This window comes from Gracilinanus agilis, chromosome 3 (assembly GCF_016433145.1).
Source record: "Gracilinanus agilis isolate LMUSP501 chromosome 3, AgileGrace, whole genome shotgun sequence".
In the NCBI taxonomy this organism is placed as follows: domain Eukaryota; kingdom Metazoa; phylum Chordata; class Mammalia; order Didelphimorphia; family Didelphidae; genus Gracilinanus; species Gracilinanus agilis.
In genome coordinates, this window is record NC_058132.1 from 426,638,841 (window position 1) to 426,665,136 (window position 26,296).

Sequence of the window (26,296 nt, forward strand, 5' to 3'; positions counted from 1 at the left end):
TTGCCGGACCTCACAGGGAATTGTAAAAGTGAAAATTGGGAAAAGCCATCTAGAAGTGTATATATTTCTATGGACATGGGAAATGTATCAAAACTACATTTCCCGTGGTCCAGCTGTTTCCGTTTCCGGGTCTTTGGGGCATGGGGAGGTCTATGTCGACGCAGAGAGGGCTTAAATCTCCTGGGTTAGGAGGGAGTGGTCTCTTTGCGAGTAGGCACTTGGCTAGGAGGCAGTAATGGAGGCGGCAGTTTTGAATGCTTACCAGCGCGTGGTCTGATAACTTTATCTATCAACATGGCTTTAATTAAAATACTAATATATATATTTATACCAGCCTTTATCATTTTTAATATTTATAAGACCTAAAGCAAAGAGGGTTAAATGATTAACCAAGGATCACACAACTCAGGAAGATGCCACCTACTTATGGCACCTGTGGTACCCAGCTGTGTAGGCAGTTTATTAGGAAGGTATAAAAGAAAAATGAAGGTTCAGTTGAAATTTGTAATGGACCCAGTCATGATAGTTTCATGTTTTTTTCTCTATCTTATTTAGCAGCACATGCATAGGAGTGATTTGTGGTAGAAATGATCCAAGTCTAAGGCTTTGCAGGGCAAGATAGGAAAAATAAAGTATACAACTGAATTCATTCACAGAGTGTGTACCTAGTGTATGAGAAGGAACTGAGAAGTTTGAGGATTGGAAAGGGCATAGTGGATGAGAGGAAAAATTGGGATTTCAAGGCAAAAAGAAAAGTAGAATAATAGATTTTAATAGGATGAGAGAATTCTGAATTGATGAACTCTAAAATGGTGCATTTCTGAGTAATGATGTAGTCCAGGGCTTAACCATCTGTGTGGTAGCTGAGGTGGGATAGAGAAAATCATGAGAAATAAGTAAATTGAGAAACTAGGAGTATTGGATATTTGAGTGAGTATCAATATGTAACTTGAAAACCTGTTAAGAGGAGAGAGACTATGCACCAGGCAGTGAATTCTTTGAAGAAAGAAGGTGAAAATCCTAAAGTCTGTTAGACAGTACCTACTAGAATTTTCATTGGATATAAAGGGAGAGATTACTGAGTGGTGGTAGAAGAAGTAGAACATAGAATTGGCAATGGGGACCAGGAAATATTCCAACTCCTTACATAGATCAATCAGTATGGGGATGGGGAGTTTATGTAATTAGAACCATATATTATATATTGTATAATTGCCTCTTTTCTTTGGTTAAGAATCCATTTTATAGGTAAAATGGTTCATGTTGATTACATAGAATTAAAGTTTTTGCACAAAAAAAATCAATACAACTAAAATTAGAAAAGCAAAAGACCCGAGGAAAGATATCTTTTTAGCAAGTTTCTTTGATAAAAGTCACATTTCTTTTTTCCCCAACATTATTTGTTTAGAATATTTTCCCATGATTCCATGATTCATGTTTTCTTCCTCCTCTTTTTCCTCCTCCCTTCCACTAATTTATACATGTCTTATTAAAAAGTTACATTTCTAATAGACAGAGTCAAATTTTCAAAAAAGAGCCATTCCTCAATTGATAAATGGTCAAAGGATATGAATAGGTACTTTGCAAAGGAAGAAATCCAAGCCATACAAAATATACTGACTCACTAGTACTGACATACACATTAGATTGACTGAGATGACAAAAAAGGAAAGGACAAATACTAGAGAGACTATGGGAAAATAGGGACACTAATGGTGGAGCTCTGAACCAGTCTAACTATTCTGAAAACCAATTTGGAATTATGCCCTCAAAGCTATTAAACTGTCCATAGCCTTTGGCCTAGCAACACTGCTACCAGGTCTATATCCCAAAAGATCAAATAAAGAGGAAAAGAACCCATATATGCAAAAATATTTATAGCAACTCTTTTTGTGGTGGAATTGAATTGAATTGATGTCCATCACTTAGAGAATGACTGATCATGTTACGGTAGATGAATGTGATTGAATATTACTGTTCTATAAGAAATGATAAAATTGAGGGTTTCTGAAAAAGCCTGAAAAGATTTGTATGAAATGATGCAAAGTATAGTTAGAACTAGAGCAACTTATCAAATAATAATATGGTTAAGATAATCAACTTGAAAGACTTAATAATTCTAATCAACACACTGACCAACCACAATTCCAAAAGGATTCATTTTGAAATATGCTATCCACTTACAGAAAGAGAATAGGTGGAGTAAGACTATAAATTTAAGTATATTTTCTTATTTTTTTACATATGGCTAATAGGCTAATACAGGAATTTGTTTTGAATGACTATACATATTTGTAATGGGTTTTGGGGTTTTTTTTGCTTTGTTTTTTTTTTCTTTTTCAATGGATGGGAAGGGAGAGGAAGAAAAATTTGAACTAAAAATAAAATTGAATTAAAAAAATAGACCAGTTTCCATACCCCCTAAAAGGAATGCATTTTGTTTTCATAACAAGAAATTTTGGAATGTGGCATAATATATTAGTCTGAGTCTATTTTCTGCCAAGTTGTTTTCCAATTCTTAAGGCAGTTTTTATCAAAGAGGAAATTCTTTCATAAGTAGTTAACACTTTTTGGTATGTTAAACAATGAGTTATTGAGTTTCATTATTTGTGACTCCTCATAATTAATCTCTTCCTTTGATCTACTTTATTTCTTGGAACAATACCAGATTATTCTGGTGACTGCTAAAGTATAATAATATTGTACATCTGTAAATGATAATCACCATTTGTCCTTAATTTTCATTATTTTTTTTTATTTTCCCAGCTGAATTTTGTTACTATTTTTTTACATTTTCTAAAGTATTCATTGGAAATTTTGATAAGTAAAACATTAAACTACAAATTAACTTTGGTATTTTTGTCATTTTAATTATATTGACATAGTTCAGTCACAGCACTAAATATTCCTCCAGCTATTTAAATGGTTTATTTCTTTAAGGAACATTTTTTTAATTGATTTTCTTCAAGTATTTGTGTCATTTGGTAGATTGATCCCACAATACTTTATGTATTTTGTTATTATAGAGAATAAATTCTCTCTTTCTTTCATTGCCACTTGAATTTTATTAATAGTATATAGAAAAGTTGCTGTATCTCAATTAGTATCTTTGCTTGTTTTCTAGGATATTTTTAAGAAAACCATCACGTGATTAGTAAATAATTTTATGTCATCTTTACCCATCTTGGTAGATTAATATTTTGTCTTGCCTTTTGGAGGAGAGTCAGTATCATTGATTTACTCATATATATTGGAAAAACATATAGCATAAGAAGATTGCTTTTGGTATTAGATGCTTTTTATGATATTTAAAACTGTCCCTCTTTTTGTGGAGATTTGAAGATAAATGAATGTTGTAGTTGATAAAAAGGAATTTTCTCCATCAATTGAGATAATATGATTTAGGGTAATTTGGTTTTTAATGAAATTTAATGATTATGTTGATTGCTTCCCTAATCACATCCTTACATTCTTGGTTTAAATCTAGCACTTTAATAATGACTATGGGATAAATCTTCATAGTCTATTTGACATTATTTTATTTAAATATTTAAATCAGAGTCATTAATAGTATTGACCTATAGTTCTCCTGTTTTACCCTCCCCTGATTTATATAATAGTATTACATTTGTTTCATAAAAAGAATCTGGTAAAACACTTTAACAGTTTTTGTAGAATTTATAATAATTGTCCTCTAAAAGTTTGATAGAATTTGCCCACCAGGAATATTTCCCTTACTATTGTCTTTACAGATAGGTTTCTATTAATCTGCATCTTTTATGTTTTTGAATACATTCTTCTCTCTTATGTTCTCATTATGGGATACATATAACTGTGTCTAATAGGTTCTGATAATTCTTTTTATTTCTTCTAATTTGGTTACAATTTTTGTCTTGGTGGTTTATTATTTTTGTAAATTGTTTTTTTTTAATTTTTATTTTTTTTAAACCCTTAACTTCTGTGTATTGGCTCCTTGGTGGAAGAGTGGTAAGGGAGGGCAATGGGGGTCAAGTGACTTGCCTAGAGTCACACAGCTGGGAAGTGTCTGAGGCCGGATTTGAACCTAGGACCTCCTGTCTTTAGGCCTGACTCTCAATCCACTGAGCTATCCAGCTGCCCTTGTAAATTGTTTTTCTTCCCTCTTTAACATCTTGGTTAAAAAGTTTATCAGTTTTATTATTATATTATTTTATACATAATTCTGTAATAAAATGTTGTTATATTTCAAAGAGCCAGCTTTTATTTTTACTTAGATTTTCTAAGTTTTTCCTTTCCAGCTTATTTATTTCTTCTCTAATTTTTAATATCACCATTTCATGGTTATTTTAGATTTCGTTATTTGTAGAATTGCTAATTTTTAAAAAATATTTTTTCATTCCATTAATCTCTTCCTTTCTGTTATGCTAATATAATTTGCTCATATAGATATTATTTTGTCCTATGGGTTGATTTAATTACATGAGAAACTTGGTGTGTTCTATTATCATCATTTTTTCACAAATTTTTTTTCATCTGTTCTTTAACCAAATAACTAAAGATTTCATTGTTAAGTGGCTATTTGGTTTTACTCACCAAAATGATTATTACTTTTATTATTAAATAGTCTTCTAAAGATGTATCTTTTCTGCCTATTTCCATTTGTTCACAATATATTTGTGCCCTACTATATGATTAATTGTAAAAACTCTAAATGTTGTTGATAAAATACATAGTCATTAGCAGTGCTCTTTAGAAAACAACATGAGTCCTTTAACTTCTCTAGCAATTTATTCAGTTGGATATTTTTAATCTGTCAGATATGTCCAAATTCCTGCCATAATTTTATTATTGTCTATGTCTTCTTTTATTGCATTGATTTTTCCTTTATGAATTTGAATGCTAAATCATTTGGAGCATATAAATTTCATATTCATGTTTGTTGTCTATAGTTCCTTTAAGAATAATGCAGTTTCCTTATTTATCTCTTTTAATGTTTTGACTTTTTGTTTTTGATTTTCATGAAACTCCTACTTTTCTGAATTTATTTGATACTACTAAATTTTGTTCCAGTCATCACTTTTATTTTCTGTGTTTTTAAAAATTTGGATTTCTTGTAAGCAATAGATTGGTGGCTTTTGTTTTCTTACATTTTATTGGATCATTTAATGCATTTACATTTAAAGTTATGAGAGGTATATATTTTCCTTTATTTGGCTCTAATTTTTGGATTTTGAATGTAAGATGACTTCTTTGTAAAGACAGAACTGTATAATTTCAGTTATTTTACTCTAATCTAATTTAAAAACAACCATAATCCAAATAACTATCTTCCCCTCACTTTTAAACTCCTACTGTTTCTTACCATTTATCTTAGGTTTATAATTGTATTTAACTTATTAATTCCTTCTGGTTTCTTCCTTTTATCTAATTCTTTCCTACTTTCTACTTTCAGCTAAGTATTCAAATAAAATCCCCAATATTTTCCTCCCTGTCAACTTATTTTGTTTCTTTAAAATTGCTTTCCCTTTTTGCTCTTTTCCCATTTCTCTTAGTATTATCCTCTTTTTATACCCCTAGTTTTATATATACATATATGTATTTTGACATTTCCTCCTATACAGTTTGTCTGTTTCCTACAAGTATACTTCTTCTAGCTACCCTGATGATAATAACAATTTTTAAAAGTTACCAATATCATCTTTTCTAGTAGGAATTCAAATCATTTAAACTTATTGGATCCCTTAAAAAGTTTTGCTTTTGTTCTTTTTTTTTCCCTTTCTTAATTACCTTTTGGTGATTCTCTTGGGTTCTGTGTTTGAGCATCAAATTTTCTCTCTAGTTCAGGTCTTTTCTTTATGAATGCTTAGAAGTCTTCTATTTTATTAAATGACCATACTTTCTCCTCCGAGAATATAATCAGTTTTGCTGGGTAGTTGATTCTTGGTTATAGACCCAGTTCCCTTGCTTTCCAGAATATCATATTCCATGCCTTCCAGTCCTTCAGTGTGGATACAGTCAGAACCTGTGTTATCCTAACAGTGGTTCCATGATATCTAAATGGCTTTTCTTAGCAGCTTGTAGTATCTTTTCCTTGGTCTGGTAGTTTTTGAATTTGGCTATAATATTCTTGGGCATTGTCACTTGTGGATTAAATGCAGGAGATGATCTGTGGATTCTTTCAATATTTACTCTCTTGTTCAAGTATGTCAGGGCAGTTTTCTTGGATAATTTCCTGTAGAATGATGTCCAGGCTTTTTCTTTTGTCATGATTTTCTGGTAAGCCAATAATTCTTAAATTGTCTCTTCTGGATCTATTTTCCATTTCTGTAGTTTTATCAATGAAATGTTTCATATTTTTCTCAATTTGTTCATTCTTTTGATTTTGTTTTATATAGACTCTTGCTGCCTTGTGAAGTCATTTGCTTCTAGTTTTGGGGTTCTAATTTTTAAAGACTGAATTTCATCCCTGGCTTTTTGGTCATCCTTCTCCTTCTGGTGTGTTTTTCTTTGTAGGTCATCTTTCACTTTCTTTGCCTTGTTTTCAAGCTGATCAATTCTGACTTTCAAGACATTATTTTCTCATTTTAGTCCATGTGCCTCTGTTTCCAGATGACTTATTTTGCTTTTTAAGTTCTTTTCCCAATTGTCTTCAGCCTCTCTTAATTGTTTTTTGAATTTGTTTTGAGTTCTTCCAAAGTTTGTATCTAATTCGCTGGAGTTTCTGTATTTTTTCTTGGTGTTCATTGGTCCTCCTCTTTTTCATTTGCTCTTTGTTCATTTTCTGGATAGAAGCTGTCAATTGTAACTTCTTTTTTCTTTTTCTGTTGTTTACTCATATTTTTTCCTTCTTTCCCCCTGTCATTGACTGTAATCTTGCTCCTCTGTTTATTTGCTGGATCTATGGGTTTGGGCTATTCTGTCCTCTGCTGATTGGCTAGGTTAGGCTGATGGAATATTAATGAGCCATGAGACCAGATCTTCCCCAGCTGGCAGCAAAAACTAAAGGTGTAGGTGAAGGTGTGGAGGCTGAAGGAAGCTGGGCTTCCCACCATGTTATCAAGGTCTTCTGTTATGGTTGTAGCCTTTGCTCAGGGATCGTAGTCAGCAGGATTCTTACTGAAGCTCTCAGGCAGTCAGTAGGGGATGGGTGTTGGAGATTGAGCTTCCCTGCCCTCTGAAGGATTTTTATCTGCCCTATTGATAGTCTAGATTAAGGCAGGAGGAACTGATCTGCAAGGCTGGACGTGCCCTGAGACCAAAATCTCAAGAAGCAGAAGCCCAAGATGGAGAGTGGTGGCCTAGATAATATTCAATATTTATAATATTTCATATATAATTCTAATTTGACTTGCTCAGTATATTTAATGTCAACTAGAGTGGGAAATGTTGGTTTGAAAATAAAATTACTAAGGTAAGCATATTTTCTTGGAATTTTTAGATAAGTTTGAATGTTTTGTGACAGCAAAGAAATTCATAATTATAGCAAATAAGGAGGGATTGCTTGAGAATACTAAGGCTCAATTTAATTTATTAATCAGTTAAATATAGGAAAACAACTTTTGCAATCTATATTTTATATATAGCATGCAATATATAATATATAGCACCTATAACTATTGTTAATTTTTTCAAATTTTTTTCTTTTCTTTCTCTTTTTCAAAGGGAGATTTTTTAGATCTTTGTCTTTTATAATCACAAAGACATTCATTTGGCATTCAAGCAATATTGTTAAGTATATTATATATGCAATCACTTGTACTAACCAATGCATACATGTATGAATGGGGGGGCAGGGAGTTAAAGAAAGGTGAAAAGTACATAATCCTTGTCCTCAAGAGGCTTGTAAGCTTCTAAAGAGACATTACTATGTGAAATTTTTTCAGTATAGGAAAAAACATAGGGTCTAGCCAGGCTAATTTCAGAAAGAGATCAATAATGTACTCTAACGATAATTTCCAAGAAATTAAGGTTTTCATATATCAATGTCTCAGTAATTTTCATAATTCTATAATTCATGTCTCAGAAATCCTCTGGGGCACAAAGACATTAAAAAAGTTAAGAGAGGTGAGGAAATATGGGGGCATCAGAAAGAGCACTAGATATATTCAAAACCCATAAGTTTCTGAGCCTTAGTTCAGGTAAATATAATTCAGTTTTATTAAGTACATTCTGTGGAGGATATTTAGCTTTAGTTTTTTCAGGATTACTTTCATCATCTGTTACCCTTTGCATCTATTTAAATGTTATTAAATGAAACTCGATAGAACCTTGAAATGGTGGTGACTTGAGTCCACTAAAAATTTGCTTCATAATGTCAGCTGGGTCCTCCTAAGGCAAACCTTTTACATTTCCCTAAATGATGTCCACATCACATCAGCTCTTCAAATCTTTTCCTTCTTCCTTAAATCTCCCACAGTTTCCCCTATCCCCACTCTCTCAGCTGAGGGAAACTAACTGGAAAAAAAAATCAACATTTTCAAAGAGCTCCCACTTTTTTCTCTTCCTCATCTTGCTTCACTCAAATGCCTTCCCTTATTATCTCCTCTACTCCTGTCTCACATAAAGACAATGCCCTTTCCTTTATCAAAGCAAAATTTTCTATAGTTAAAGCTGTTGGTGGTGCAATGGATTGGAGTCAGCAAGACTTGAGTTCAAATCTAGCCTCAGACATTCACTGTGTGTGTAACTGTAAATTGGGGATAATAATTGTACCTTCCCCTCAGTGTTTTACAATCATCAAATGAGGTAATATTTGTAAGAGTTGAGTAGAGTGCCTGGCACATATCTCCATGCACAAGTGATTCCAGTCCTCTCATACCCACTATGTCACTTATCTTTAATATCGTCTAGCATCAGCTTCCCTACTACCTCCAAATGTGCCCATATATTCCCATCCTTAAAAAAAACAAAAACCCTCTCTTGATATGTATATCCCAACTAATTATCATCCTATATCTCTCTTCTCCCTTTTGTTGCTAAACTCCTTGAAAAGGACTTCAACAATTACTGCTTCCACATTCTCTCCTCTTGCTCTTTTCTTAACTCTCTGCAACATATAGTCATTCAACTGAAACTGATTTCTCAAAAATTGCTAATGATCTCTTAACCATTAGATTAATGGCCTTTTTCTCAGTTTTCATCCTTCTTCACATCTCTATAGCTTTTGGCACTGTTGATCAATCTCTTCTCCTTGGTACTCTCTTCTATCTAAATTTTTAGGTCTTCTCCTGGTTGTTCTATCAGACCTTCCCCCAATTCCTTCTGCATCTCATTTTTAAAATATTCAAGTTCACGTCCACTGTACCATGTGTGTCCAATAGGGCTTTGTCTGGATCTCTTTTTTTCTTCTTCTATTACAGTATTTCACTTGGTGATCTCTTTAATTATCATCTCAGTGCTGATGATTCTCAAATCTACTTATCCAACCCTAAACTCTCTACTGACCTCTTGTCTTACATTTCCAAGTACTTATTAGGCATCTCAAAATGAATGTCCTATAGACATGTTAAATTCAATATGTCCATAACTCGGGTATCAACTGATTTTCCTAAAGCAGAAGTAAGGTCATATCATACCCAACCCCTACTTAGTAAATTCCACTTCAAAGAACAAATATAAAAGCCCTCCAAAATCTGGCTCCCAGTCTACAATCATAATTTTCTTACAACTTACTCTCACCCATGTATGTTGTGAAATAATGATATTGTCCTCCTTTATCTTCCTAGAACAAGACATTCTTCTAACTCTGGTTACTTTTACTGACTATCACCTATACCAGGAATGTTGTCTCATTTCTTTCTCCTGACTTCTCTGGCTTCCTTCAAAATTCCACCTTCTAAAAGAAGCCTTTCTAAATCTACCTAAATAGTAGTTCTTTCTCTCTGTTAATTATTTCTAGTTTTTTCTTTAAATATCTTGTTTGTACATAGTTTTTTTGTTTTTATTGTTTTTGTGCATTGTCTCCTCCATCTGTCTGTGAGCTCCTTGAGAGCAGGAACACTTATTTTTTTTAGCTAGAGTGTGTATGAGGTAGAGAGGATGGTTTCTTCATTTTCTCCCATACTTAATATTGTTCTTGTCATATTGTTGCTGTTCAGTTGTTAAGTCATGTCTGTCTCTTCGTGACTCTGTATGGAATTTTCTTGGCAAAGATATTTGAGTGGTTTGCCATTTCCTACTCTAATAGATTAAAACAAACAGAGGTTAAATAATTTGCCCAAGGTCTCACAACTAGTGAGTGCCTGAGACCAGATTTAAATTCAAGTCTTCCTAGCCCAGCCCTCTTATCCATAAGCCATAAGGCTGCCACCTCCTAGCATATAGTCAGTGCTTACTAAATGCTCTCATATATAATATATATATTTAATTATATTGTTATTGTATTAGACTATAAAATGAGGACAAAAACGTTTACATTATCTACTTTATAGGCTTGTTGTGTATTCCTGGTATAATCTGGTATTCTTATATTAATTTAAAATATTAACTAAAGCTGTGTAATAATTCATGATTATATTATTACATGAAAATGCCCATTTCCCAGAAAAGGCTGTATGATAAAAAATTCTTAAACAAAATATGTTTATTTATTAATATTATGGTATCATATACATTAATATTGTAGAGTTCTATGCTCTATAATAATAAAAGTTAATTGAGTTTTTTCTTTGACTACTTGAAACTCAGCAAGTGTTGTTATTTAAAAATTATGCTATGACAAGTCTGGAAGTAACTTTTTTACCTTTCTTTTAATCTGAACTGAATATAATAATAAATGAGACACATTAGGGCTTGATTCTCACTAGAGAAGACTAAAGTGTCATTGGTTTGTATTTGCATTTGATCTTAGCAATGATGAGAGGCGATTAACTGTTTCACTGTGCAAATTTATTCTGATAGGCCAAGATGACACATAGTTGTAGCATTACAAGTTTTATCTGCATTTCTTTTTATAATTAAAGTATCAAGATTTAATTTAACTCTCAACTTTCCAGGATACACATCTGAGATTTTTTTCAGTCTTTATTTTTCTATTAAACTAGTCAGGTATATTTTAAAGTGTAGAACTGACAGCATTTTTTAAAAAAATTGTTACTCTATTGCTACTTGACTTTGACAACCCTCCCAAAATATTCGTTTTTCCCCTGCTGTTTTCCTTTTCTTCTCTTCTTTTCCTTCCTATTTCTACCTGCTCACTTACAAAAATATTTAAGGTACTTTACAAATTTAATATATTGCACAAGAAGGCAGTAATATATAAAACATGGCAGAGGCTCTCTCAGAGAAAGAGAGAATAGATACTATCAAGCTTCTGAGATGACCTAATCAACATAATTGGGCCTTGAATTTGACTCTCATGTTTCTGAGAGGAAAGACAAAAAGTTAATTATGTTTGGTTACATATTTTCATAATTTAACTAAGAAAATATAGAGATTTATTCAAACTCAAGCATAAATTGATTTCTTTAAAGATTTTGAAATCAAGCACTTTTGAGTTAAAAATAATATTTTCTTCTCCAAAATCCTTTTGAACATGTATGAAGGAACTGTGGTAAGGAAGAAGGAAAAGTATTAAAAATCAAGACATAAGGATTGTAGTTCCAGCTCTGCCGCTGATGTAATCCAGTCTCTTTAATAAATCTAGGCCACAGTGATATAGGGTGTTGGTGTCCTATGATTTTATTTTATTTGCTGGAAGCAAGAAAATGTGTGTGTTACCTTCCTCCTTTGTGCAGAGAAGTGAGAGACTACAAATGAAGAAAGTCTAATCAAGTTACTTTGTTCAACAGTTTTATTTAGCTGTAGGGAAAAATAAAAGAAGTCAATAAAACCATTTTAAAAAAAGGTATGTGTTAAAAATACCTATACATATAAAGATATTCTAGGTTAGGCTTTCTAGATCATTTAAGTTTTCATATGAAACTTCATGTCAAACTTCTGTTGATTTTCCCAGGCTTTTTCTTTGCTTCAAATGAACTCATATGATGATTAACACATAGTAACCATCATCTTAGAGGATTTTCATATTAAAATAGTTGGCTGGTTAGGGGACCTAAATATTTTAACAATGTTATGAAGTAGATAGATGCCTTCTATTTTGTATATTATAATTTTAATCACTAGAAATTAAGGCCCATAGAAAATTTTAGACATTTAATTTCCACTAAAACCACCACCACAACAAAAGCTCCTATTTCTTTTTTAACATTGAAGATTCCTGAATTTTGATTACTATTTCATCATTGTCTTGGGTAGAAGAAGGGACAAAATAACTTTAGGTTTATACACACAAAATCAGAAAAAAAATTTGGGAATTTAAGATTAATCCAAAACTAAGAAAGAGGAGGATGGAGGGGAGAAAAATGAAAATTTTCAGATCTTTTTACTTACATATACTAATCTAGCTCTGCTTAATCCCTTTTTTCAGAGAGATATTACAACTGATGTTTATATATTCAAAGTCAGAAGTCAATTTACAATTAGTGGCTCAGAGTACATTCAAAGTATTTCAAAATATTGTGAAACATAGGGACCATATATCACAAGCTAATTTTCAGAAGCACTCCTGAACAGCATCAACAGCACAGTTTGAGCTAGAATTCTCACACACTGTTAAAATCAAATGAGATGATGCATGTGTAATCTTAAAATATTACACAAATTTAAGTTTTACTAAAAATAGTTTTTGTTCAGTTGTAGCTAACTCTTTGTGACCCCATTTGAGGTTTTCTTGGCAAAAATAGTGGCTTGGTTTGCCATATCATTCTCCACTCATTTTACAGATGAGGAAACTTGGGCAAAACAGGACTTGCCCCAAAAATGACTTGCCCAGGGTTGTATATAAGTGTCTGAGGTCAGATTTGAACTCAAGAAGATAAGCCTTCCACACTCCTGACACTCTATCTGCTATGCCACCTAGCTGACCTATTAATAATAATACACTTCACTAATTTATCCATAAATTAAATTATTCTGAAACTTCCACCACACAAAGCTTTAAGCTTTTTATCTTCTAGAATATGAATCTGTAATTGAATAGTCTTTTGCATGTAGCTTTTGGACAATCACAGGCTAAAAAATGGCCAAAAAGAGGTTCTGACACAATGATGAGATAATATATGAAAAGTCTGCAAGTGAAAATAGCTGATAGTAATGACAGAAACATGTCTCTTTTGTTGTAATTTGGGTACTATGATCTCTTTATATAGGAACACATCCTATACAAATAACATGAAGTCTACCCATTCTACCAATATATTGTATGTATTCAAATAAATTAAATCACACCCATAGATCTTCTAAAACTTTTCTTTCTTGCCTTAGCTTGGAATTCAGTTCATTATTCCTGTTCATTATTGTTTTTTAAATGGAATCAAGTCCTTGCCCTACATATCAAAGTTTCAGAGATAATAATTATCAAGTGGGCTCATTTTCAGAGTATTAGGGACTTGAGTAGACTGGCCTTACAAAAAAAAATATGTTCCCAGTTAGCCTCATAATATGGAACATATTTACTATTAAGAATTCATTAGAGAAGATGGAGACCAAATGATGGGGTAGTAGGAAGCAGAGCAATGAGCTCTCTCCTCACCTCTCTCATCAAAAGCAAAACAAAACCAAAACCAAACAAACAAACAAACATCTCCTCCAAATAGATGTAGAAAGTGAATGAGACTAAATTCTGTTGGAAAATCCAAGAAAAATAATCACAGTGAATCAGACAGAAAAGTCTGGGTGGAGATGGAGATCTGGCGGAAGTGTTCAGCCTGTGGAATTATCTTGTCATCAGTGAGAGGCTGTGCATCTAGGCAGCAGTAGGTTCCTGACCCATACTAGTGTAATCATACCAGGGCACCAAAATGGGAGCAGATGTCAACTGATATATTTGTTATCAATTCTGGGTCACCGTGCCAAAGAAGATGAAGAAAGGAAGCTCTGCCCAATCTTTATCTAGCAGTTGTCTACTCTTGTTCTGACTCAAACCCAGGTCAGGAACTTGCAGATTGAAGACCAGTTAGAGTAGTAAATAGATATATGCAGATACATATATGTGTATGTGTGTGTATATATACATACATACACACACACACACACACACACACACACATATATATATATATATATATATATATATATATATATATATATATACACAGAGAAAATTTGAAAGGTAAACATAAATGAAAAATCACGAAGGACCAAACAAGAGTAAATTACACTTGCATTCAGAAATGGAAAAATGATCAATGTTTTGCCTCTGAACCCTATCATCAGGTAATCTAATTAGATAAGAGCTTTGAGTTTTGTGCTACATACTGATAGCTTTAAGAGAAGAATTGAAAGAGAAGAGGAATGTACTGAGGTGGGGGATAGTAAAGAAAGATTAGGGTAAATTATCTCAATAATTAGGGTGTGCAAATAGACATTTATGCAAACAAGGAGGAAGGGTGGGAGAAGCAGTTGACACTTGAACCTTTTGTCTGAACTGATAAAAGGGAAGAACATACACAGAGTTAGATATAAAAAATACATTTCACACAAGAAAACATGAAGGAAAGGGGAGGAGAGGAAATTAGTGTAGGTTAGATTAAGGAAGAGATTAGCCTTAACCAAAACAAGTGTTTTCTTACTCTTAAGGAGGTACAAAAATATGCATAGATCTTTCTTGGGTGGCAAAATGGGAATCTGAGAGAATACCCATAAATTGTGGAATGACTAAATAAATTATGGTTTAAAAATGAAATACTATTGTATTTAAGAGACAATAAAGGGAGTAATTTCAAACAAATCTAAGCAGACTTTTATAAACTGATACAAAGTGGAGTCAGTAGAACCAAGAGAACAACTTAACAATGATAATAATATGATAAAGACAAATAACTTTGAAAGAATTAGGAACACTGATCAGTATAATGACTAAGATTTCAGAGGACACTTGATACCATCCCCCTCTAGATAAAGAGGTAAAGTGCACAATAATAAAAAAGAAATCTCAGTGCAAAAGAAGACATTTTTTCAGACATGACTGATGTGAAGTTTTGTCTTTCTTGCTTATACAAGGGTTTTGTTTTTGTTTCATTCTCAAGGAGGAGGATTGGGGTAGAAAGAAGAAAAAGTAAATTTTTGCTAATTGAAAAAATATTTAATTTTAATAGAATTAATAAGAATAAAAGTGGTTTTTAAGTTGAACAATTTAGTATAGGTCCATTCATTTCTGCATCTTGCAAAGTACTATTTGTTCCATTATTCAAACTGTTCCTATGAACATTTGCTAATTAGAAGAGAGGTGATAAAAGTTCTTATACTATTACCTAATGTAACACTTGTTTGTTTCACTGCTAAAATCATCTAAATGTCCTGTCACTCCTACTTTAAGAAATCATCAACGATTTCCTGTTTCCTAGGATAAAATATGGACTCCTCGGCTGATGTTTAAGACCTTTTATAATATGAGTCCAACCTACTTTGCAAACTTATTTCCAATATTTCCCTTCATTAGCTCTTTATTGCAATCAAACTGGACAGTTAACTTTTCTCTGAACTCTACATGCTATTTCAAAATATCCAATGCACTCTGCCTGTTTCAGATGCTAGGTGACATTGTGGATAGAAGAACTGTGCTTGCAGACAAGAAAAATGGAATTCAAATCCAACCTCAACTACATTCTTGCCATATGACTCTGGGCAAATCACTACCTCAGTACTTTAAACTGGTAAAATAGGAATAATAACACCTACCTCAGAGTTTGTGAGTTTTAAATGACATAACATTTATGAAGTGCTTAAGGCAGTGCCTAGACTTTGGCATGCACTTACTAAATACCTATTCCTTTCCCCTTTTGAATTCTCACTGTTCACAATTATTCCTGGAATAATTTCCCTCCTCATCTCTAATCATTCAGCATTCTTCTCTCCCTCCCAGGCTTAGCATAATTGACAAATGGAAGCCTTTCTTGATTCCCTCAGTTCCTAATGTTCTATTCCCTTATCAAATTTTTTTGTATTTACTTATCTCTGTGTATTTTAATATCCCTCAGTACAAGCAAAATGTGAGCCTTAAAGTCAGTCAGTTTCATTTTTACCTTTGTATGACCAATCCTGAAGAGAGCTTAAAACATAGGATATGTTTAATAAATGTTTATTGGCAAATTGAAGGAAGTAGAAATTTTCAACTTAGCCCTGTATTATTCCCCTATCCATTCCCCTCAAATCATTCCATTGTCTCTGTCTTTTCAATTCAGGGATTTAATAGCTCAATTGCATGCTTCTTTATTCACATCCTGCAAAACCCATGTTCCACCACAGTTCTGTGCATTCCCTTTCACTGAGTCTTCTCCAATATCTGCTTCATAATGCACACATTGCCTTTCAACTTAAACATTTTCTTATATTTTCCATCATCTGATACTCACTGTGACCTGACTTCCTTGTGATGACATTTTTTTCCTTCACCACCCTTTCCAGTATTAGCTACATTTTCTTCCATGGCCCCAACTCACTAATTGCAGTGGGGAAATTCAAATATCCCTTGCTCTCCATTGCATTTACAGACTCTTTCTCTACTTCAGTTACTCAACAACCTCTTCTGTAAGGTTCACACTATCCAAATTTAACATTAAGTTGGAATTCTGGTGTCCATTATGTTTTGACACCTAAATGCTCTTTCTTCTTTACTGAATGAGTTCTCTCCTCATCACCTGACTTTGCACTAGAGTATTTCCACTATGGTCTCTCAAATACCCTAGCTACCTAGTTCCTTTCTCTATATTGGCCCTTGAACTAAGTTTTGAAGAAGTCTATTCTAAGGAGCAAAAGTGAAGAAAGGATGTATTCCAGTGATGGAACAATTAAAATGAGATGATTAAAATTAAAATTAGATGATTTTAATAGATTCCAATAAAATCTAGTTTCATTATTAGAATTTTGCTTTTGCAACACTGAAAAAAGCAAAATGGGAAAAAATGATTGCCTATTCAATGCAATGCAGCCTATTCAATTAAATACAGTAACATATTACCTCTATGTAAATACATACATATAAAAGATACTTTTATAATGTAACTACATAGAGGTATTATGTTACATTATTAAAGTATCTTTTTAAAATTTTAAACATTTATTAATATTCATTTTTAACATGGTTACATGATTCATGCTCCTACTTTCCCCTTCACCCCCCGCTCTCCCCCCACCCATGGCCAACACACATTTCCACTGGTTTTATCAAGTGTCCTTGATCAAGACCTATTTCCAAATTGTTGGTAGTTGCATTGGTGTGGTAGTTTCGAGTCCACATCCCCAATCATGTCCACCCCAACCCTTACGTTCAAGCAGCTGTTTTTCTTATATGTTTCCTCTCCTGCAGTCCTTCCTCTGGATGTGGGTAGCCTTCTTTACCATAAATCCCTCAGAATCATCCTGGGTTTTTGTATTGCTGCTGGTACAGAGGTCCATTACATTCGATTTTACCATAGTATATCAGTCTCTGTGTACAGTGTTCTTCTGCCTCTGCTCCATTCACTCTGCATCAGTTCCTGGAGGTCTTTCCAGTTCACCGGGAACTTCTCCAGTTTGCTATTCCTTTTAGCACAATAGTATTCCATCACCAGCATATACCACAGTTTGTTCAGCCATTCCCCAATTAAAGGACATACCCTCATTTTCCAGTTTTTTGCCACCACAAAAAGCTCAGCTATAAATATTTTTGTACAAGTCTGTTTATCTATGATCTCTTTGGGGTACAAACCCAACAATGGTATGGCTGGATCAAAGGGCAGGCATTCTTTTATAGCCCTTTGAGCATAGTTCCAAATTGCCATCCAGAATGGTTGGATCAGTTCACAATGCCACCAACAATGCATTAATGTCCCAGTTTTGCCACATCCCCTCCAGCATTCATTACTCTCCCCTTCTTTCATTTTAGCCAATCTTCTAGGTGTGAGGTGATACCTCAGAGTTGTTTTGATTTGCATTTCTCTAATTATTAGAGATTTAGAACACTTTCTCATGTGCTTATTGATATTTCTGATTTCTTTATCTGAAAATTGCCTATTCATGTCTCTTGCCCATTTATCAACTGGGGAATGGCTTGATTTTTCATACAATTGGTTTAACTCCTTGTATATTTGAGTAATTAGACCCCTGTTAGATTTTTTATAAAGATTTTTTCCACAATTTGTTGTTTCACTTCTGATATTGGCTACATTGTTTTTGTTTGTACAAAAGCTTTTTAGCCTAATATAATCAAAAACATTTAATTTACATTTTGTAATTTTCTCTAACTCTTGCTTGGTTTTAAATTCTTTCCTTTCCCAAAGTTCTGACAAGTATACTATTCTGTGTTCACCTAATTTACTTATAGTTTCCTTCTTTATATTCAAGTCTTTCACCCATTCTGAATTTATCTTGGTGTAGGGTGTGAGATGTTGATCTAAACCTAATCTCTCCCATATTGTTTTCCAAATTTCCCAGCAGTTTTTATCAAATAGTGGATTTATGTCCCAAAATTTGGGCTCTTTGGCTTTATCATACACTGTCTTGCTGATGATATTTACCCCAAGTCTATTCCACTGATCCTCCTCTCTGTCTCTTAGCCAGTACCATATTGTTTTGATGACTGCTGCTTTATAGTATAGTTTAATATCTGGTACTGCTAGGCCCCCTTCCTTCACATTTTTTTTCATTATTTCCCTTGATATTCTTGATCTTTTGTTATTCCAAATGAAATTTGTTATAGTTTTTTCTAATTCAGTAAAGAAGTTTTTTGGTAGTTTGATAGGTATGGCGCTAAATAGGTAAACTAATTTGGGTAGAATGGTCATTTTTATTATGTTAGCTCGTCCTACCCATGAGCTTTCCAGTTGTTTAGATCTCGTTTTATTTGTTTGGAAAGTGTTTTGTAGATGTTTTCGTATAATTGCTGTGTTTGTTTTGGTAGATAGATTCCTAAGTATTTTATATTGTCTAGGGTAATTTTAAATGGTGTTTCTCTTTCTACCTCTTACTGCTCTAATGTGTTGGAAATGTATAGAAATGCTGATGATATACGTGTATTTATTTTGTATCCTGCAACTTTGCTAAAGTTATTGATTATTTCTACAAGCTTCTTAGTTGATTCTCTAGGATTTTTTAAGTGTACCATCATATGATCTGCAAAGTATACCATCATATAATAAGCAATAGCTTAGTCTCCTCATTGCCTATTTTGATACCCTCAATTTCTTTTTCTTCTCTAATTGCTACTGCTAGTGTTTCTAGTACTATGTTGAACAATAGAGGTGATAATGGGCATCCTTGTTTCACACCTGATCTTATTGGGAAGGCTTCTAATTTATCCCCATTGCATATCATGCTTGTTGATGGTTTTAGGTATATATTATTTATTATTTTTAGGACAGGTCCTTCTATTCCTGTACTTTCCAGGGTTTTCAATAGGAATGGATGCTATATTTTGTCAAAGACTTTTTCAGCATCTATTGAGATAATCATGTGATTTTTGTTTGATAGACTATTGATATGGTCAATTATGTGGATGGTTTTCCTAATGTTGAACCATCCTTGCATTCCTGGTATAAATCCCACCTGATCATGGTGGATGATCTTCTTAATTACATGCTGGAGTCTCTTTGCTAGTATTTTATTTAAGATTTTTGCATCTATGTTCATTAGGGAGATTGGTCTGTAGTTTTCTTTCTCTGTTTTTAATCTCCCTGGCTTTGGAATCAGTACCATATTTGCGTCATAAAAGGAATTTGGTAGGACTCCTTCTTTGCTTATCATATCAAATAATTTGTATAGTATTGGGATTAGTTGCTCTTTGAATGTCTGATAGAATTCACTTGTGAATCCATCAGGCCCTGGTGATTTTTTCTTGGGGAATTCTTTGATGGCTTGTTCAATTTCTTTTTCTGATATGGGATTATTTAGGTATTCTATTTCTTCTGCTGTTGATGTAGGCAGTTCATACTTTTGTAAATATTCATCCATATCTCCTAAATTGTTATATTTATTGCCATATAGTTGGGTGAAATAGTTTTTAATGATTGCCTTAATTTCCCCTTCATTAGAGGTGAGGTCTCCCTTTCCATCTTTGATACTGTCAATTTGGTTTTCTTCTTTCCTTTTTTTTTATTAGATTGACCAGTACTTTATCTATTTTATCTGTTTTTTCAAAGTACCAGCTTCTAGTCTTATTTATTAATTCAATAGTTCTTTTACTTTCAATTTTATTGATTTCTCCCTTGATTTTTGGTATTTCTAATTTAGTTTTCATCTGGGGATTTTTAATTTGCTCGCTTTCTAATTTTTTGAGTTGCATGCCCAATTCATTAATCTCTGCCCTTCTTAATTTGTTAATATATTCACTCAAGGATATAAATTTTCCCCTGAGTACTGCCTTGGCTGCATCCCACAGAGTTTGGTAGGATGTCTCATCATTGTCATTCTCTTCAATGAAATTGTTGATTGTTTCTATGATTTCTTCTTTGACAATTTGGTTTTGGAGAATCATATTTTTTAATTTCCCATTAGTTTTTGATTTGCCTGTCCAGGTGCCCTTACTAATTGTTATTTTTATTGCATTATGATCTGAGAAGGTTACATTTATTATTTCTGCTCTTTTGCATTTGTTTGCAATGATTCTATGTCCTATTACATGGTCAATCTTTGTGAATGTACCATGTGCAGCTGAAAAGAAGGTGTATTCCCTTTTGTCCCTATTTATTTTTCTCCACATATCAATTAAATCTAATTTTTCTAGGACTTCATTCATCTCTCTTACCTCTTTCTAATTTACTTTTTGGTTTCATTTATGTAGATTTGAAAAAGGAATGTTTAGGTCTCCCACTAATAGGATTTTACTATCTATTTCCTTCTTGACCTCTGTCAGTTTCTCCTTTATGAATCTGGTTGCTATGCCATTTGGTGCATACATATTGAGCAGTGTTATTTCCTCATTGTCTATACTGCCTTTAATCAGGATGTAATGACCTTCCCTGTCTTTTTTAATCATATCTATTTTTACTTAAGCTTTGTTAGAAACCATAATTGCCACTCCTGCCTTCTTTTTCTCATTTGACGCCCAAAGGATTTTGTTCAAGCCCTGAACCTTAGACTTGTGTATGTCCCCCCGCCTCATATGTGTTTCTTGTAGACAACATGTGGTGGGATTTTGGTTTCTAATCCACTCTGCTATTTGCTTCCATTTTATGTGAGAGTTCATCCCATTCACATTCAGCGTTATAATTATCAGCTGTGCATTCTCTGACATTTTTGTATTCTCCCCTATTCCTACCCCTTCTTCTTAACCTATTTCCTTTTAAACCAGTGGTTTGCTATTAAGCAGGTATCCCTTATCCCCTCCCTTGATTGACTTCCCTTTCTACCCCCTCCCTTGTTACTCCCCTCTTTTTGTTTTCAAGGTCTAATAAATTCCCTCCCCCTTCTTCTCCCCTCCCTTTTTTGACCTCCCCTCTCCCCTGCTCCCCTTGGTTTATCCCTTCTGACTTTCTCAGTAGGGTTAGATAGAGTTTTATATCCCAATGGATAGTATAGCTACTCTTCCCTCTCCAAGTTGATTACACTGAGAGTAAGGTTTAAAAATTACCTCTTGATGCTCTCTTCCTCTCCTTCTTATAATAGTATTTGTCCCCTCCCCATCCCATGCCCTCTTTTTGTGTAATAGATTATCCTATTTTTCTTATTCTCTCAAGTTTCTCCTGGTGTCCCCCTCCATTCACCCTCCTCTTTCCCACCCCCCATATCATCTTAGACCATTCAACACTCCACCCTCTCCCCAGAAATCATTCTTCCAACCACTATAATAGTGAATAGAGTTCACTACAGAGAATTATACATAGCATTTCTCCACATAGGAATACAGATAATTAGGTCTTACTGAGGCCCTTAAAAAGGCAAATTTAAAAAATTATGAGTTTTCTTTCTTTCTCCTCTGTTTCTTATTTACCTTTTCATGTTTCTCTCGATTTTTGTGATTAGATATCAAACTTTCCATTTAGCCCTGGTCTTTTCTGTGCAAATTCTTGGAAATCTTCAATTTTGTTGAATGCCCATACTTTCCCCTGGAAGTATATAGTCAGTTTCAATGGGTAGTTGATCCGTGGCTGAAGGCCCAGCTCTGTTGCCTTTCTGAATATCATATTCCAAGCTTTGCAGTCTTTTAGCGTGGAGGCTGCCAGATCCTGTGTGATCCTGATTGGTGCTGGTTGGTATTTGAATTGTCTCTTTCTTGCTTCTTGTAAGATTTTTCTTTTACTTGGAAGCTCTTGAATTTTGCTATTATATTCCTGGGTGTTTTCTTATCTGGATCTAATGTTGAGGGTGATCTATGGATCCTTTCAATGTCTATATTGCCCTCTTGTTGTAGAACTTCAGGGAAATTTTGCTGAGTAATTTCTTTTAGTATGGAGTCCAAATTTCTATTAATTTCACCCTTTTCAGGGAGACCAATGAATCTCAAATTGTTTCTTCTAGACCAGTTTTCTTGGTCTGTCACTTTCTCATTGAGATATTTCATGTTTCCTTCTATTTTTTCAGTCTTTTGACTTTGTTTTATTTGTTCTTGTTGTCTTGAGAGATCATTAGCTTCTAATTGTTCAATTCTAGCCTTTAAGGACTGGTTTTTGGCTATAATCTTTTGGTTTTCGGCTATGATCTTTTGGTTTTCGGCTATAATCTTTTGGTTTTCGGCTATAATCTTTTGGTTTTCCTTTTCAATCTGGTCATTTCTGGTCTTTAGTTGACTTGCCTCACTTTCCAATTGCGAAATTCTGCCTTTTAAACTGTTATTTTCTTGCCTGATTTCCTTTTGAGCTACTTCCCATTTCTCTGACCAAATCTTTTCCAACTTTCTTGTCATCTCAGTTTTGAACATTTCAAGAGCTTGTGACCAGTTTTGATTATCTTGGGATGGTTCGGATGTGATTGCTTGTTTTTTCTCCTCTTCTGATTGCTCGGTAGTCTGGATTTTCTCTGTGTAAAAGTTGTTGAGTGTTAAAGATTTCTTTTTCTTGTTGTTAATCTTTTTCTCTCTCTTCTGGCCTTCCTGGTTCTGGGTAGCCATCATTGGAGCAGCAGCTTCTCAGCTTTATCCTCGTGCTCAGGAATTGTCGGTGGTCTTTTGGCTCCTGAGGTCTGAGGTCTGGTTTTTTCCAAGGTCAAGCTCCCTGGTGGACCCTCTTGCTTGATCCTCTGCAGGAGGCTCCTTTAAAAGTCTCAGGGCGCTGCTTCCACAGTCGTATACCCGTCTGCACTGGTTCCCCACTCAGAGTTTCAGAGCCTTTACTCCCGCCTGTGTCTGCCTCCGCCCCCACCCATGTCTCCACCCGTGCCTGTGCTCCGCGTCCATGCTCAGAGTCTGTATGAGTTCCTCAGCTTTTTGGGTTCCCAAATCTTGCCGCTCTCAGGAACAGGTCCATGAGCTGCCAATGACTCGATGTGTGGCCCAAACTTGCTCTATTTCTTTTGACCTGGCTTTGGCGCTGCAGGTGGTGTGTGTGTGTGTGTGGGGAGGTGGGGGTGGTTGCTCAGCCCGTGATTTAGTGAGAGCTGTTTCACCCCTTTATAGCATGGAAATGTCCCGATTCCACGTACCTTCCACGCTTCACCCTGTCGTGGGGTCCCTCCGTTCGACTGGGTTTGTTTTTATGCCCCCTTGAGAAGTCCTGTATGTTTCAGTCAGGAGAGGTTAAGTGCTGCTTTTTACTCTGCCGCCATCTTAACCCCGGGCTATAAAAGTATCTTTTAATCAGTTTGAAGATCGTAAAATATTCTCCCAAATAAACAATAATGCTCATAAAAAATAAAGTATTGTACTATGTCTATAATATGCCTAGAACTCTCTTTTTATCACTACTTTACAGCAAAGTGTTAGGGGAACAGGTAACTAGGTACACAGAAACACAAATTGTTAGAAATTTCCATATTGATTTAATTCAACTTTAACTTTTATGTGCTGTAGTAAAAGAATTCAACCTTGCCATTTTAATTTTTTCCTTAAAAAGTTGGTCATATCAAATGTGTAGCTAGTTCTGTGAAAAACATTATGTGATATGATGTATCCTGACAGTGTGAATAGGTTCTCCAAATGTAGACAGTATACAGTTTAAATGAGCAAAATACCCTGATTTATTTATTGATGACCTAATAGAGTACTTCTCACTCAATTTCTACACAGTGAATTCAGCCAGTCAAAGATACTGTATTAAATCTAATTTGGACCTTGTAGATTGGCCAACTCTTCCATCCTGTTAGAAATCAGAGGCATTCAATACCTTTATCTTACTCTATACTTAATTTCATTTTAAGAAATGAGATGGTCCCCAAAGCTATCCTCAGCCTCTTAGAATGATTAAAAGGGTGACAAAAGATGCAAATCTCTGTACCTTCTCTATAATATGAAGTGTAAGGGTGAAAAGTGGGTTTTATGGGTTCAATATATTAAAAGATGGTCACCAGAGGATTGAACTATTATCAGTCCTCAATTAAGAATAATCTCAAGTCAAAATTGACTTTTATGGAAGTTTATTTACAATTAGGAAGAGAGAGGGTGAGTAAGGAAATAAGAATCTATCCCACTAATTAATCCAGGTAGATCTAAACCCTCAGCCGAGAGTTAGAGGGTCAGAGGCCTGGAGATGAATGGAGCAAACTTCATTCACAGAGTCTACAAAAGGAAGTTTCTTAATAGAAGTTCAGGAAGATTCAGTCTTTAAACTCACCACATGGAACAGTCTCCTTCATGAACTAGCAAAGCTCCCTCAAGTCCCCTTCACCAAACCAGAAGCAGCTTCACTCATTCAACTCCCTCTTTTAAAGGGGTCACGTATGCATCACTTCCAGTGCCTTCCCCTAGCCTGCATGTTCAATCACAATAGATGATTCTCATAGAACACTTTGGGGGCGGGTCAGTCAATTCTGATTCATCACTCACTCTAGCACAGGTGAGTTAGGACCTCCCAAGATTGGAGGTACTCTCACCTTTGGTGATTAAATCTGCAGTGTAGACTTAATCTAATTATCACAGAAGGAAGTAAATTTATTGTAGTGGTATATATGAAAAATGGTTTCACTCACTAAAGTACTTGCTTCAATGCTTCTGGGTTGGTTTTCTAGCCACTTTCTTAGTGATATCTTCAATTTAACATATAGATATAGAAATATACACATATATTTTTCATATATACATTTGTGTGTGTAAAAAGTTTTTTGTTTTAAAGTAGGTCAAGCCTAATGGAAGAGACCAAATACAAACAACTATACTATATAAAAGCACAAGCAATATAAAAGAGGATAACGGATAAATATGTTAAATGTTATCTTGGTATCTAGAAAGTTAAATGTTCTATAATAAGGCCTATATTTGATCTTTTTGTGAAGATTGTGTAAGGACATAGAAAAGAATCAAACAATAAGAAAAAGCTTGAATGGGCTGCACTGTGACAGTGCAGTAAAAAACTTCTTTTACAAAACAAAGACAAAAAATTTACCAAGAAACATTTTTCATTTTTAACTTTTAATATATAATTATTTCTAAAGTTTCTGATAGTTATGTAGTACAATTTTTTATCATCTGATTCTGAGGAATCAACAGATCCATTGAATTGAGAAAATTCTGTTACCCTGACCAAGTCCTAATAAATTGAAATGTCCATGAAATTGAATCCAAATAAAATAATGTGTGCAATGACAATTTGCACTATTCATAATAAAAAAAAAGTTGTAGGTCTTAAATTTCTCCTCCATATAACCTAAAGGAAGATTTATTTTTATTATTCTTACTCATTCTTTCCTTGTTTAGGATTACAAATTGTATATTTCCCTCATAAACATGTCTAAACTTAGTGGGCAGATTAAAAAAAAAAAGGTTAAATCCCCAAGAATAGTAGGACAGGTTGCTGCCTGAGATGGGAATGTTTATAAGCCCTATGATATTAACTGCAGTACTCAACCTCTAGTGACATAAAGCATGCAAAAAAGGACTTTCTGTCAGGTTTATTATTTCTAAAAAGGCTCCCCTGGAAGCAGAAAAGTGACCTTGCTCTGCTGAGCTGACATGTGCCATTGAATTAATGGCCGAGTTTTGCTAAAAGGAAGCTTCCAGAAACATTACATCTCCAAAATCTGAGCTTTCAGTGACTATTAATCAGGGTACCAAAATCACACATCAAGCAGACTCATTTAAAAGTAGTAAAACTACTTTATAAAAAACTTTTTTAAAAATGTGAATTAGTTTATTGTTTGTCATTATTTGTGTTCAAGGGTATCACCATATGACTAAAAAATTATGTCTTCAGGAGAA

At 34.0% G+C, this 26,296-nt stretch overlaps 1 protein-coding gene across 1 annotated transcript in view; it reads left to right on the forward strand.

Annotated features, from left to right (window-relative positions):
• Positions 1–26,296, forward strand: part of SAMSN1 (SAM domain, SH3 domain and nuclear localization signals 1) — a 169,003-nt gene that overhangs the window by 67,561 nt on the left and 75,146 nt on the right. Inside the window, exon 5 of the mRNA XM_044666919.1 lies at positions 15,356–15,374. Within this exon, the coding sequence (XP_044522854.1) occupies positions 15,356–15,374 (19 nt within the window). The remainder of the gene's footprint in view (positions 1–15,355; positions 15,375–26,296) is intronic.